The 17,005-nt window shown below is 32.1% G+C and overlaps 1 protein-coding gene across 1 annotated transcript in view; it reads right to left on the bottom strand.

The window, feature by feature from the left end:
- Positions 1-17,005, bottom strand: part of LOC108911670 — a 115,257-nt gene that overhangs the window by 36,578 nt on the left and 61,674 nt on the right. The window contains exons 5-6 of the mRNA XM_023455169.1: positions 958-1,128; positions 698-901 (exon numbers count right to left, since the gene is read on the bottom strand). Of these exons, the coding sequence (XP_023310937.1) occupies positions 698-901; positions 958-1,128 (375 nt within the window). The remainder of the gene's footprint in view (positions 1-697; positions 902-957; positions 1,129-17,005) is intronic.

Raw genomic sequence — 17,005 nt, 5'->3', positions numbered from 1 at the left:
GGAGGAATTCGAATAAATTACGTTTTCAAAATTAATATAAGTTTTTGAAAGATGGTGTTTGCAAAAATGTGTATTTTAACCATCAGTTTTACAAAAATATGGCTCAATTTAGGGATCACCCGTATATCCAAATCTACAATTGCACCTTTGTCGTGTTATCTATTATTATGAAATTTAAATTAACTTGTATAAAATTAAACTGATGACAGTTTAATTCAACTACATTAAAAAATATTCTATATACAGGGTGTTTCACACTGTAACACTGTCATATTACATATTTTTTCTCAGACAGCCCTGTATTTGGGAAAGTAAATGAATATCTCGTCACAAAATGGATACAAATTAAAGATTTATAAAGGTGTTAGAGTTATAGAACAATTTTTTAATATGTTGTAAGTAATTTAAGCGTTGTACATTTGTCTTTATTAACAGGTTGCACATGCAGATTGGAATATTGCAATATGGATATCCATGTTGTCGAAATAAAATATAATTTACGTCTTACGTCTAATAACAACATATGCGATGTCCAGCTGTTTTTTCTAGAAATTAATTTTTAAGCTTTAAAAAGAACGTACACGACACGTGTAGATGACATTTTTGTTGTAAGGTTAAATATTAAATAATTTCGGGGTGATTATTTTTAGTGTGGAACTCTGTTCAATTTATGGTATAATACTCAGCAGTTTCTTACCTTGTGGCCACACTTGGTGCTCCTCCTGTAGATATAGCGCAAGAACTAGATTTTAAACACTTATTATACGTCTCGTATTCCGAACAAAATGTCCAGTCGGTGAAGTTTCTTATATCACCGCACGTCTTGTTGGGTTCGTCGATTATCCTGACCTGAATCTCATCGAACTCGATTTTGTTGTTTCTTGTCCAAGAAACGTTTAGCCTTTAACAAAAAAATGTATGTACAAAGTTATATAGAATTGGATTACTTTCACTCACCTTACGTATTCAGGAGAGTTTCTCAGTCCGAGGAAATGGTGTATGTAGATAATACCTTCGTCTTTGGTGATGTCAAAGATTTTCCCGTTAACGGTCCTATACGATAATGTGAAATTTGTCGAACCCCTCAGGTGAACTGGTTGGGTGACTCTTGCCAGTGGAGCGGCGGTTCTGTTTATAGAGACATTTTTTTTAAATCGGTAAAGATGTGTAGTACATATAGTAGCAATTAGTTAAAAGTTGTTTAATCGCCGTAAAGTTAAGACTGGAGTTCTTACAATTAAATATTATATAGAGCCTTCATAAATGATTACAAGCCACGTGACCAGTAATTCTGTTTGGAACAATAATTTTATTTCCTTCACGTTGACAACTAAATTTCGGTAAAATTAAAACAATAAAATCAATATTACATTAAAACGCAATATTCTGTTTCATAGATTGTGATTTCACGAGATTCCATTCAACCAATCAGCGATCGAATTATCTCGAATGTAAACCTAACTGTTTGTCATTGTTCATTGTAAACGAATCATCAATATTGGTGACCCCAAAATTTAGGGAATTTTTCTTACCAGTACCAATCGTGCTGATGTTGTGTTGCCTATCTATGCTTGACTGTCACATGGCTTATAAACTTTTATTAAGGCTATGTACCTTACTTAATACCTTAACTCGACTATTAAATTTTTACAGGGTGTTCTTTGACACAAACAATTCAACTGTATAACCTGTTGGCAATCATGTTTTTTAATACTTTCCAAACCAGTTAAGGTAGGTACATATTTTTGGTGATGACCCATGTCTATACAGAGTCATAAAATAATGAGTTTTGTAGCATCTAGTTTACAGCTATATTGGTAAAATAAGACGTGAAACATTGCTCGTCCCTTAGAAAAAGCTAGTCTTGACATTATAGCAGAAAATAATGATATCAATGGAAAAAATTTTGTTTGGCAAAGACACTCTGCATAAACAGGAAGAAAACAAAAGTTTTTTACATCAAATTATTTGAAAATCTAGATGGCCCACACACCTTTATTAAATTCTAATAAATAAGTTTAGATTTAGAAGACATAATAAAATATAAGTATATTGTAGCACAGAATCTTATTAACTTATTTTATTAGTAAATTATGGTAATATGGAACTGGTTTCCGTCATAGAGATTTCACATAAAAAATATAATGTATATTCTTCAATATTCTCAACTTCGTTCTCACTGAAAATGAGAAGTTGGAAACCGGTATTTGTCTGGTGGTTCGGCTGAGGCATGACCCTAGCCTTTTACTAGATATTGCTGCTAATAATTCAATGTACATTAGTTTAAAGTTATATTGTTTTCAAACACATTAAAAATAATAATAATTGTTATTTGGATACAAATACTGAATACATGTTTTGAAAAAGTATACTATGGATTTAATTAATGGCTGGTAGAACTTCAGAAAATAAAACAATTGTTTATTATGGACTATGGGCTTACTGTCTGTTATTTTTGAGATACAGGGCATCAAATAGGATGTTTTAAAGTAAAATTCTAACGGTGTATTTGTAAAAATGTAATGTTATGCTTTTAAATACACGCATAAATATTATTAGCCTTGTCCAGATCACTAGTACGATTCTCCTTAGTGGCATTTTAAAATACAACTCTTTTTAGGTTAAGTTTTGTTTGTGGCACATTATAATGTAAAATTTTACACAACAAAGGTACACTTGTTGAAACTGCTGAAAGTGAATCGGTTTCGAGATGAATGCATTTGACAAACTACGTATTTCTTGAGAACTCAAATAATAATTTTACATCAAATCTAATAAAAAGATTAATAAATGTTCTGACAATAAAGTCCTTCTTTACTTCAATAGAATGAAGGGATATAATTAACTGAGTTTTTCTTGGAAACAGTGCATTTCCAGCAATTTTAGATAGCGTATCCTTTTTGTGTAAAATTAAATTTTACATTGTAGTGTGCAACATACAATGCAGTAAATCTAACCTCAGGTAAGTTATCTTATAAAATGTCGCTGGAGAAAATTGTAACTAGTGACATCTCTCTGGTAAAATTAATAACTGACCTATTTGACGCCCTCAAAAATTTACTTGTACCAAATGTAATTCAACATTGTTTCTGAAAAAAGTTAAATTCGTTTAAAAAAATCTATTTTGACGCCATATACTCGTATGTCAAAAGCAAATGACGGTAAGTCGATGATTCGTCGGAAAAACATTTTTTTTTGTTATGTTCTACCTGAATTTATCACTATTTTTTTACGTTGTGTATATCAGGAGTATCGAGTTTCATATTTATAACCTTACTTAAATTACTTAAAAAACATATTTATTGTTAACATTACAATAAAAATTACCTAAATATTTTCACTTCAAATGCTGGATATAATATTAGCAGTGAAGTGTGTCTGGTCAATGCAGCTGGAGTGATGTTAAAAACAAGATGAACTGGAAGTTTAACCTAAAAAAAAAAATATTACAGTGGTTAAAAAAAGGGGCATTAATGAAAAAAATATTTGCCCGTACGCTGCCGAATGACTCCAACAGAAAACTTATGGCTTTATTAAATATTTTATACCTCTCTCTTAGCGAGTTCCATAAACAAAAGTGTAGAACTTTTATGAGTTTAGAGAAGTGTATACTAAAACTTTACCTATTAACATTCGGTATTAAAATTTTAGTTCTCTTTCTCTCTGCAAAGTATTTATCCTCTTAAAAGTACTTTTTTATGCAATACATTTCTGAAAACTTTCAGGACTCTTGCCTAGTATCGACATCGACAAGGATTTTGCCTTTTGTTAAAACGTCTCTCTTGATCCTTGTAGCTTGCATAATCCTGCGAGTATTTTGGGTAGTTTAATTATGTTCTCCAGGACGAAACGAGTCAGTTAATCGGAAAATTTCACAATGCGTTTCTCAAAAAGGATTAGTCAGTGTTCTTAACTTCAGGAACTCAACTAAAGTTTGGAACGGAGGGATCTGCTCTTAAAATTATGAGCCCGTTGTACAACTTGAGCCAAGAAAGGGTTCGTGTTATGAATTTATATTATATTTTATTTCTTAAAATTTAATATAGGCTATGAATATTTTAACAGACGGTCCTTTTTGGAGTCAAAATTTTAATATTTCACTTCAAAATTAATTTTTTAACTCACCGCACTGTTTTCTTTGGGATTTTTCATAGTGGTGTCATTGAGCTGCAAGATAAAACTGTAGTTGGCAATTCTGAATAGCTTATCCTTAGTGAAGATCAGACCTGTAAGGAATTAAGTGTCAAACTATGGAAAAAAATTCTATATTTATTTCATTAATTTGTGAATATATAAAATGTATTTCAGTATAATTCTTCAAAAAAATTTATTAATTTTAATAGAGTAAAATTTAATAAAATTGAAGCATCCTAGAAAATTCTTCTCTGGTTCATTTTGTGGCTATACATGTATAGTTTTTATAGCCTTTTTGAAAAATCTAGACGGCGAACCTCAAAATGGCCGTCAATATACAGAAGAATATTTTTCGATGATTTTTAACTCGAAAACTAAGGCTTCTACAAAAAAAAATTATACAACAAAGCCTTAAAGTACGAGATCTGTTCAAAAAATAACCGAACTTTTGAAATACGCGTTAATGGAGATATTTAGTGACATGCGGTTGGCAGCATTGCGTTGCGCATATCATCTATAAGCATGTGCTCTTGGATTGTTAATATCTCATTTAGTTTTTGTGATACTGTTATTTGAGTGTATCGTGTTTAAGTGTTACTGACAATTTTTGAAATGTGCGATTTACTGGAACAATGACGTAAAATCGCCGATTGACCATCAGAAAGATTACAGAAATGTTTAGCATCTTAATTGGCATGAAATTTTTTGACTGAAAATTTAAACATGCATTGAGTTGCAGCAAAATTTGTTCCTCGTTTGGTGACCTGGTATGTCAACGAGTTTTTCTTTTTAAAATCTAAAAAATTTAAAGAACAAACAATAAAAACTTGCAAATTTGTTTATAAAAATTATTTATGACAAAATACTGACGGTTTTTGTGTTTCATAACAGACAAATTTAATTTTTTTGTTCTTGAAAAATTCAAGACGGTTGACCTCAAAATCGTTGTTAATATGCAAACCTTTTTATAATTTTGACGATTTTCAATTAAAAAACTAAGGCTTCTAATGAGATAAGAGACTAAATACTTGTTTATAATTAATAAAAATGATACTGTAGATAAAAAGTGTATTCATGATACAATAAAAGCCAATGAGGCAATTTTAATTCGGAGAGGTCTTAATTAATTAGAATAAATATCTTAATTTTTCTTCTCTTTGAAGTGTTCTTAACATAGATAGTGAAACAAAACTCTTAAATCAGTGTTCCGAAATTCATGCAATAAAATTTGATCATAGATTCTTAAGTCAAATTTAGGGGACCCGTATTTTTTCTTTTTGCCAACTGGCCCCCTTTTTCGAAGTTACAGCCCCCTGAAGTCTGCCCCTAAGAAGTCTTTTTTATATCTCAAAACCATGCTGTACGAGAATCACTAAATATGGTACACAGGGATTTTATAACATGTGGTATCTCACAGTGCTATGCTTAAGACACTTTTTCGTGGGCCCCCTTGTCTTTGGAACCAAAAACATTTGGTCGAAAATTTGATTTCTTTTTAATTATTGGTTAGCTAGAAAGCCGTTGAGTTTAAAAACTTTTTTGTTTCTTGATATTTGTTTCCTAAAACGCAATGTTTTTAAGGAAAATGGAGAATCACGATATGCATTCGATCACATTTTGACATTTTTCTTGAAAACATTGCGTTTTACGAAAAAAGTATAAAGGGACAAAAAATTGCCAAATTTAATGGCTTTCTAGTGGACTGATAATTTTTAAGAAATTTAAATATGCGACCAAATTTTTTTGACTCCGAAAACAAGGAGGCCCACGAAAAATTGTCTTAAGGGTGTTCCCCGCCAAACAAAGTAGCACCGTCAGATTCCACATGTCATAAAACCCCTGTGTACCAAATTTAGAGATTCTCGTACAACAGGGTTCTGAGGTATATAAAAAAATATTATTCTTAGTGGCGGACTTCAGGGGGCTGTAACTCCGAAAGAGGGGGCCACTTGGCAAAATAAAAATACGGGTCCCCTAAAGAACGACCGAAAAAAAGCATAATTTTTCGCCCCTTTGTGAGACCTCGTAAATTTACTCCAAATGTATGCCAAAGGATAGTCTATGATGAGACTTGAATCGTCTATAAGTTTTAGCTTGAGGCTACATTTCGTTTTCGAGTTTCGGTTGACTAAAGTTGTCATTTTTACATGGACCTCTAAAAAAAATCGCTTATACTTCACATGTGGCATATGTATTCCGAAGTACTTTTTCGCGCTGAGCACGAATTTGCTATTAGAATTGCTTCATCACCCTTCGGTCTTCATGAAATGACTGAAAAGCTTCAGAAAAATAGGTTAGGAATTTGTGATTAATACACATATTTTTTTCATGGTTTCGTTATTAATCCCTCAACTGAGCTTGAATCTGACGTGATACAGGTCAACCAACTACTGAATTGAAATTAGAGGCTTACATACTTCCTTCAAATTGGCGATATATCTTGCTCATATAACATAATAAACCAACAATCCAAGATTAATTCTTTGACTTCCAAATGACCTGTAGTCATAGAGATTAACGAACCTTTGATTTTAAATCAATGATTTCGTCAACCTTTCTGGGAAAGGTTTCTGAAGACCTTTCCCAGAATCTGAAGTCATAGAGATTAACGAACCTTTGATTTTAAATCAGCGACTTTAAAAACCCTATAACAATCCATGTAAAAATTAAACTTTAATCAACCGTAACTTGAAAACAAAATGCAGCCTCAAGCTAAAACTTATAGACGATTCAAGTCTCATCATAGACTATCTTTTGGCACACATTTGGAGTAAATTTATGAGGTCTCACAAAGGGGCGAAAATTTCGGTCGCTCTTTGCCTTAAGAATCTGTGACCAAATTTTGTTGCATGAATTTCGGGACACCCTGTATAACAAAATCATATTTTAAAAAAATGTGAAAACAGAGTACAGAACAAGAAATCTGCTAGTGACCATGGTGTTAATTAGGGCTTATTTTCAAGGTCATAAAGGTCATTTGATAGATAGCGAGTACTTATACACTTTCCTTTCGCCGTTTCTTTCCCTGTCCTTTTCAGGAAAATTGAGGAGAATTTTTTCTGGTGGGTAGTTGCTGGCTCAACAGTCCTTTTCCCTAGATTCTTCAACAGTCTTTCTTAGGACAGTTGAAGAGCATTTTTTCTTGTAGCTAGTGGTGGGCTTAACAGTCATATTTGAGACAGTTAGCAAGCACCTTTTCGTTTCTTCTTGTTATTTCTTCAAGAGCCTTTCTTAAGATAGTTGACGTTGAATTCCAAATTCTTCTGATAAATGTATTTTGAGAGTATGGGGACTGAGGCAGAGCATCCGCCATGATACTCTAATTTAACACCAGTCGATTTTTCTTTAGAGGTTTGAAAACATTGATGTAAATCACTATTTCGTAAAAATAAGTGCCCGAATTAGCCACGCTTCATAATTTTAATCCGCTTATTTAAAATAAGTGAATTGTAAATTGCCCTATAATTTTTTCAGGGTCTGAAAGCGTGCCGTCTGTGCCCGTGCGTTAATTAATATTTATGGCGACCCCGGAAAATACCCCCGCAGCGAGGCATTTAAAAATCTAAGGTAAGCATGATAGTCCGCCGAGGGACAAAGACATTTTTCAGGTTAATTAGAAAATCCATCAACAAAAATAAGCTGAACACGCACCGCGCTCTTTTCGCTAATGTTATTCAGAAATCGCATAATAATGAACGGAACGCCCCCGATACGTCAGCTGTTAATCATGGTAATGCGATGATCTGCTGCCGGGTGGACTGGACTTGTTCTGCTTCATGTTAATATGACGGCTAACACAGACAGGCGTTTGTTATTAAAATTAGCAGAGCTTGTGACGGAAAGGGGTCACTTGATGTTTACCGAAAGATATAATTTTTTATGTGCTTTTAGCACCTTGTCTTCCTGAAAATAAATCGTTGTTTGAGAGTTTCTGTTTTTGGTAATTAAATGTGGACTTAATGGGTCAAATGTATTAAATTCTTATAAATAATAATTATAGTTGATTATCCCAAATATTATAATAATAGTAGTATAGAACTAGTCACAATAAATACAATACAGAGTGTTTCTGAAGTAAGTGTGTTTCTTAAAAAGTGTTATAGAGAGAACGAAAATAAGCAACTTTTATTAAACTGCTGGTCTAAAACATTGCGTTTTAAATTGAAAAAAAATTCACATGAAGGTTTAATAGTTATTATTTACACCATAAAGGAGTATTATTTACCAGTTGAGGACGATTTTGCGCCCGAGCGGAGCAAGGGCTGGCAATAGAGTCCGAGACTGGTAAATTATAGGTACTTATTAACTGCTGCGTGGTGTATAACATTTTATCAGCTCACATAGTTCTATATGGTTCATGAAATAAAGATTAGGTTTTATTTTTTGACACATCTTAATCAATTAATTTTAACATTATTCGAAATTTTGCAAAGTCGCCTTGGTTGTTTGGATTTTGTCGTTTATAAACAAAACTACATAAAAGTAGCAATTTTGCTGGTTTTGAATTATTATTTCTAAATGAGTGATTTTCAAATAGAAAGAGTAGCAAATGCTGCCTGCGAATTTTTTTCATAGAGGAGAAAGTGGATATACCTAAAAAGGCAAACGCTTTTACAACATAACAATGCAACGATTTTCTCGATCAGGCACCCGATAACACATATTTGCTAATGAAGGTAGTGACGGTCTTAGGCATTGCAGGAGCATGCCGTTCTGATGATTTATGCAAACTTGCTTTGGACAACGACAATTTAAAAAATTTCGATGATATTATAGTTACAATTCCAGATTCTAATTACAATTACAATTACTTCTCATCTTGGTTCTGTTTCTCACCTAGAAATTCTCAAGAAATATATCAAGATTAGATTGAAAGTTAAAACTGAAATTTCACGCTTTTTTATGCGCTATCAAGCAGGTAGATGTTACAACCAACCAGTCGGCAAGGATATCCTTTCTATGATTCCTAATAAGATTACACAGTTTTTGAAACTAGAACATCCTGAAACATATACAGGCCATTCATTCCGAAGAGCGTCGGCAACGTTATTGGCTAATACAGGAGTTGATGTTTTAACAATCAAGAGACATGGTGGGTGGAAATCAGCCACAAATGCAGAAAGTTATGTTGCTGACAGTTTAAGTAACAAAAATGAAATAGCCAACAGGATTCTTTACAATGACACTTCAACTCCAGGTTTCAGTGTACGTCGCATCATGCGGTCAAATCATTTTGAGAAAAATATGACAATTAGTAAACGCGAGGGGAATAATTATCCAGATTTTATAAATGTTACTAAATGTAATAACTGTACAATTACTATAAATATTCATTCATAATAATTAATAAAATGTAATATATTTCTATTTATTTGTTCATAAAGTATGTATTTATAACTCGAAATCGCTTTTTTCTTTAGGGAGGTAAGTTACCTCACATACCTCGCGTTGTCCATAGCAACTTCCACTTCTACGGTAAAATCCACTTATCTCCTTAAAAACAATGTATTAATAGTCTATTTACTATAGTGGGAGCAGATAAACAAATTTAAAGTCGTCTATGGTACGGCAGTCAGCTATACCTTTGATATCGAGATTCCCGCGCGCTACAGTTCGAAAGGGATGATGGCAGTTTTGACGGTTTAAATTTTTTGTTCGAAAATACTGAAATTACTCAAACCTCGTTTAAAAGTAACACAAAAATTAAACGAATAAACGAATTACCTACTTACGATATGTTCTACAAATATTGTTCAAAGTTATTTAGATGTGCTAATAAACATGCTTGACGGTTAAAATTCTGTCACCAAAAACAACACACACTAAAAACCGTTGCTGAAACCGAGATCTCTGTACAAACATGAGGTTTTGTATCACACTAATAGTGACTGTTGTGAAAATTTAGTATGCCGTCTCTAGTAAAACAACATTCATCCGTAAAAAGCACCTTGCTTGTAAAATCCGGATCTTGTGTTATTTGATGTCGAAACTACTGGCAAAATTCCACACGGGGCTGTAAATCATTGTTGCCTGAACCCTTTGTACATGAGAGGGGTGTAATAATTGTTCCTGTAGTACACGTGACACGGTACTGACGCCGGCTAAGAATACTGTAACACATAACGCATGTGCACAAGATGCACAGGGTCGGTTTATAGTTATTGCTAGTTTTCTTATATAATTTTCTCGAAAACAGAAGCATTTAGACCATCAGTTGCTTAATAAAAGTTGCTCACTTTCTTGTCCTCTATCATTCCTTTCAAGGAGCGCCCTTATTTCAGAAACACCCTGTTTATAAAACAATAACACCAACATTTATCAACTCATGGACCAGATAAAAAATTCAATTACAAATTATTAAAATATACTAAATATGTAGAATTTTGGTATATAAAAATTATGTTCTGCGCACAATATTATTTCTAAAATGTATTTGCTGAACAACGTTGATCAATTTAAACTGTTGAACAAGTTTTGAACAAGTTTTTACAAGATGTGCTTGTGGATGTTATAGTCATAGTACAGCGAATAGCTTTCTTTCGAAGTTTAAAAACTCTCCCAAAACGAAATATTGTATAATAATAATTATTATTCAGATGGTGTGCAATTAAATAGGGATCTGTTGTTGTACAATTTTTTTTTATTTTTTCTATGTTATCTAAACTCTTACTATTATATAAATTGTTATTGTACATCTTTTTTGCAGTAGCATAACTTGTTTTTATATTATTTTGTATTTCTCATAAAAACAGTATCATGTACGTTATTTGTTTGCAAATAGTAACAGAAATAATCTCTCAGTTTTCAATGGTACTTTTTTCTAAATTCGTGAAAATCGCTGAAACATCTTTTGGGCGCTTGTATGCACATGATCCAATATCTCATTTGTTTTCTAGCAGTTTTCAACACCCATGAAGCTTGATTAGAAAGCAAAAAGCATTTGTTCTCGCCACGAAATCACGACCTGCAATATTTCACCTTTCCAGTGGAGGTGAGCAAATATCTATTTAAAACCATCCTCCCTAATAAAAAATTAGACACGCGACCTCGTAATTCAACTGGTGTTAAACGCAATTATCCGAGAATTTTCAGCATTTCAGCGCACTATGTACCCCACCCTCAAACCGTCACAATAGACGATATGGGTAATATATAACTGCTCGGGATTATTAAAATATATCCTCCGCATTTCTGGGTTGTGTCTATGTGGATAATTTCTGGGAATTTCGGCGCTGTACTGTGCTCTACTTAAGCTTTACGTCCAAATCCTGACACCAGGACTGTTGTAATCATTATTTCTTTCAGTTAACTGCGTCTCGCTGGAGAAGATAAATATGACAGCGTATCAATTAATGCGTATGAACTGCAAAGCAGAATAGTTAGATAATTTGAAAATTTGGACCTATATCTTGAACAGTTTTGATCGACTTTGTGACATTTAATTTTGCATTATAGATGCATAATCTTACGATTGGTTTATCGGCCATACTTCCACCTCTTTAGGCTTCAGGCCCTTGGATGGAAATAAATTGATTTAGATCAAGGGTACCTCAGCACAACTTTGCTTCCATAGCTCTGATAATATCGCTAATACAAAAAAGTGTTTCAACAAATAAAATCAATTTTTTCACATCTTTAAATGAATTGAAATTACACAGGGCATCCTATTTCTTCTAGGCGTTACCTAAATCATTTTTGCGTTTCTTGCTTGTTATTTGATTTTTCAATTTCTTGAAATGTATCGTTTCGATGTTAGTTGATGAAAAAAAATGACGTTTGCAGCACTCGGCAATGCTATAATATACAGGTTGTTAATTTTGAAAAAATGAAGTTAGGTAATGTTCAGAAGAAATTGAACACCTTGTATAATTGTAAATAATTTCAAAAAGTAAATAAACTGATTTGGTGCAACTTTTATTTGGAATAATTTTGCACTTTGTATAAATGAAATTTGGTATAGAGGAGATTTTGATATTGATTTTAAAGATATAAATTGTTAAGAATGCTTTAAAGAAGCGTTTATTTTTTTTTGTAGTATACAGGGTGTCCCAGAATAACGTGTACAACGGAAGACCACAGATTCGTGGACTCAAAATAGGCAGATTTAGGCTAATTTACCTAAATCCGAAATCGCTTCGTTTGGCTGCTATATGGCTTCAAAGTTCGTGAAAATTTTTTGAATTTTGTAAATAACTCGAATACGTATTATTCGATTTCGATTAGGCACTGATTTTGTAGGTTGACTGTAATTTCAGTTTGATCTTTAAGTCATTATACCTGCTAATTCTTAATGAGTGTTTACTACGATAAGATATACCACATGCTACTTCGATATCGATACACACACACACACATACGACGAAATATTTACAACATGCTTAATTTTATAGAGATAATTGGTAAAAACAATCAAATGCAATAAAAATGTTGGAAATAAAAGTAACAAAGTTGATGTTATTAGATTTAGTACAACTTATTATAAAAACTGCTCAAAATGACCACCGTTGATTCTATAACAAAGGTTAATTCGGCGAAGAAAGTTAAAGGACACGCTTTGCATAAACCAAATTTTAGCTCTGAGCAATACCGACACACCTTCCAATAACTCGGGTAGTGTTTTGCAAAAATTCTAAACAAAATTCGCCATTCGGTCTATTGGGTAGAATAACAGGGTCAATAATAATACTCTCAATGCGTTGTATTTGATTATTTTTTCTAATTTTTTGAATAAAATTAGGCACGTTGTAAACAATTCTAATTCGTCGTATGTGTGTGTATCCGTATCGAAAATTGAAGTAACAGGTGGTATATCTCATCGTCGTAAACACTCACTAAGAATTGTCATGTACAATAAGTTAAAGATAAGACTGAAATTACAGTCAACCTACAAAATCAGTGCATTATAATAGTTAACACTTTGTTTACTATTATAATATGAGCGGCACGATAAAGTTGTAGAGACAAAAAAAAACTTCCAAATCGTATCACCTATCAGATAAAAAATAGTCATTATTGCTCGAAAGAGGAAAAAGTTATGAACGGATATTTTCACGATACATCAATTTTGTAGGAGTTGCAGGTTTTAAAAAACACTCTGTATAACACCAACATGTGTAGATTGAAAGCAAAAGTCCACACCCCAAAAATAATCAAAATCAATTAATACGTATTCAAGTTATTTACAAAATTCAAAAAATTTGACGGCCAAACGAAGCGATTTCGGATATAGGTGAATTAGCCTAAATCTGCCTATTTTGAGTCCATGAATCTGTGGTCCTCCGTTGTACACGTTATTCTGGGACACCGTGTATATTTTGTTGGTGTAGATTTTGAGAAAGTGTAGTGGTTTTTTAATTATCACTCTCTTGACTGTTAACATGCATACTTCTTGACAAAAATGCTTTTCAATTTGTGCAAACGATGCAATTATCAGTAGTAGTATCATTTATCTTTGACAACAGAAACCGTTGACGGGGAAAAATTATTTATAATGTGTATGTAGGTATGTTCTTTATACACAAAGTTTTGAAAACATATTAATATAAAGGCAAGACCTTTTTATACAGGGGTGCTACAAATTAGTAGATCAAGTCAAACACATATTCTTTGGACTAAAATAATGGAACTTTTCTTATGCCACTTTTCATTTCCGAGACCCATTTTCAAAATACAAGGTGTCCGGTGATTGTAGAGATATTTATTTGAAATTTAGCACATATTTTAATCTTAAGTCGGCACAGTTTTTGTGTAATTGTGGTTTAAAATATCTAAGCGCGAAAGAAGGGTAGAGGGGTTATAGTACCCAATGGACTCCCTATTTTTTTTTTTTTTGAGTACGCCTAAGTTTCCCTTTTTTTTAGACAAAGCGGTGTTTTATTCTATCTTTTTCACTCTTGTAAGATTTTGATTTGGGGCTAGGTTTTACAAGATATTGTAACTTTTTTGGATACGCGACATCAATTTAATCGACGTTAGATTTTTTAGGGCTATTTGAAAGATTTGAGTCGTTATTTATTACTGTCCTTGCCCTATATCAGTTGCTACCCTTCTGCAAAATTTATAAATACAGGGTGATTCAGTCATAATGTCATTAATTTTAAGACAAGATGGGGAAAAATGAGTAGAATACAAATACGGGATTAAAAAAAATATTTTCATATCATTATTTAAACACATTTTGGGACCGTTCTTGACCGCTAACCCACAAAGGTTTACCGAAAGTGAATCTTGACTTACCGTATTAATCGGTCACTAACCTAGTTTTTACTATGTTTTTAATACGCTGTGAACGATAAGGAGTAAACAAATCATTTCACTTAGGCTCATGAATGAATAACACAACACTATGCACACGTGCCGCGTGCACACGTGGTATGCATCAGATGTGTAGCGTTAGGTTAAGCGTTCATGACGTTGTGATGAAACTCCCTAATATTGATACTCGCTGTATTTTAATAGTTGTTAATCTTACGTCCCTGTAACTTTTTTATTCGTTTATAATTACTCTATCTCATGCTGAAGTAATGGCAGTCAAACTTCTTATACCCTGTACATATAAATATATAAAATACTTTCTATGATTCAGATCAACTTACCTCTAATCAAAGTCAATGGATTCTGATATTGCCTTTTAAATTTGAATGCATAATATTATATTCAGAGAAGTAAACTGGTCTAATAGTAAACTGGTCTAATATAGTTGCAAGTTTAGCAAAAAATATCCTCAAATCTGCTAGTTTTAGTGAAAAACTGAATTATTCTTCTCATGAAATGTGCATTTTAACGACGTGCAACACATACATTTTTTCTCACAGCAAATAAAGTGATGTTTCAAAAAAATCTGCATAATCTGCAATAAAGACTGTTAGGTGTCCATAATACTCTCTACATATAAAATTACCGAAATATACTATACCTAGGTGAAAAATGAAATAAACAATATAAAGATTTCTTTGAAGGTACACAACATTTGAAGGAAACAAAATTATATTAAGGTTACTTAATTTATATTGGGTTATTCACTGAAGAAAATTACTATTGGAGCAAAAGAGTTCATGCACATAAACTAATTTCAAAAATTTCATGCTAAAATTATCGTAATAAAGATATGTACTCCCAGTGAGATATTATATCTCAATTACAGTTATGTTAACCATTATCTTCCCGTTAAATATAAACGAGATTATTTATTAACGATGGCAAATGATTCTAATAATAACTGAATTTACCGTAATAATCATGTAATTCTATTCTCAATAAGATAAGGATAATACAAGGATTAGATAGTCCTACGCGTTTACGCAAATGTGAAAGCGCAAAACAACTCGGGTGGCTTTCTAAAAATGATATGCGGTTTATATCGATATAGTAATAGTGATATAAAATGACAACGTAGAATAATTCAATAAAGTGTACGAAAATAGAAAACGACAAAAGAAATTATTTGCTTCTGTGGATAATTTCTTGCTTCGCAGTTTTTGTGTTAACAAAAGTTTTTCTTTTAATTTTACTATAAAACCTTCTCGGGATCCACAATAAGTTAACCACCATTTCTTTGCATAAACTGTGAAAAATACGCTCATATTTCACTTCTGGGAAAATCCAGACGTCTCATGTGAATACGTGATTTTGTGGCTTATAAATATATAAAAAAACTATCCTTTAGAATACGGTCGCTGAAGCATTTCCAAGAAAGATTTAGTTACAGCAGAAAGTTGTTGAAATTTGAAACATGAACTGGAATTTACCTGAAAAATTTTCTATACTTTTCATATTTCGTAAATAACATACTACGTATTTTGATGGAATCTTTAAAAAGTACCACAATGCTAATTAATAAATTTGTAATTTAATTAATAAATGAGAGATCATTAATGATAAGAATAGATTTATGTTCTCTATTTTTTTTATAGTACATGCTAGTAATAACATAGTGGAACAACCTGGTCGAAAACGAAATAATATTTCTTCCCTTCATGAAAAGTTGGACATTGGAAGTGTAATACTAATACAATTTGACTAACAATTAAATAGTGAGGTTAAGTTATTTGTTCACATGTTTACTTCAGCATGTTTTTATCAAGTGTGATATTTGAACTGGCAAAGTAGAATTATAATTTATTTATTTCTGGTATACAATATACGCCACTGAAGACCAACACATTTTTTAAGTCAGAATCTAAAAATCCCACTTTTTGTGGTTCTCAGAAAGTTCACCCTGTATATTTTTTCTGTTTGATACAATTCACTGAAAATAAACGAACCAGTGTCAAGAACTATTTTTTCTATTTTTTGTTACACTCTCAACAGCTTATGATTTAGTTATATTTTGGTCAATGGTCTCTGTTAATCAAATAAACATTTTTAAACGGCATTTTAATGTTATTTTAGCAAACATGTGACATTTAAATTTGAAAGCGAGTAATAATAATAATAGTTTAGGTTCAGAATGTTTAAATTTTATTAATAAAATTACAATAAAATTTGTTTTTTTATTGTTTCGTAGATGTTTACGTCACGTGACCCCCGACCTTAGACAACCCAACATTGCAGGACTGGTACTAGTAACGAAAAATTCCTAAATATTGGCACACTAATCACAGTGGTTGAAACATGATTTGTGTTTTAATGTAATCTTGATCTTATTGTTTTAATAATTTTTAATTTTACCGAAATTTAATTATTGAAAAAAAGTGTTACCAGAATTCATAGTTAATTTAAAAGTTGAGGAAAACTTGACAAAAAATCAAATTCATGGTTTTTGTCATTGATTCATGTACTGTATATGAAATTGTAGGGAAAATACACTATTGTTCCAAAATTGTTCCAGTCCTAAGGTCGGTATTCTTGCTTCTGGAAGCTATTTGGTGGT

Source organism: Anoplophora glabripennis, unplaced genomic scaffold (genome assembly GCF_000390285.2).
Source record: "Anoplophora glabripennis isolate ALB-LARVAE unplaced genomic scaffold, Agla_2.0 scaffold575, whole genome shotgun sequence".
In the NCBI taxonomy this organism is placed as follows: Eukaryota; Metazoa; Arthropoda; class Insecta; order Coleoptera; family Cerambycidae; genus Anoplophora; species Anoplophora glabripennis.
The sequence above is the reverse complement of the archived record's forward strand: the minus strand, read 5'-3'. Positions and strand labels throughout refer to the sequence as shown.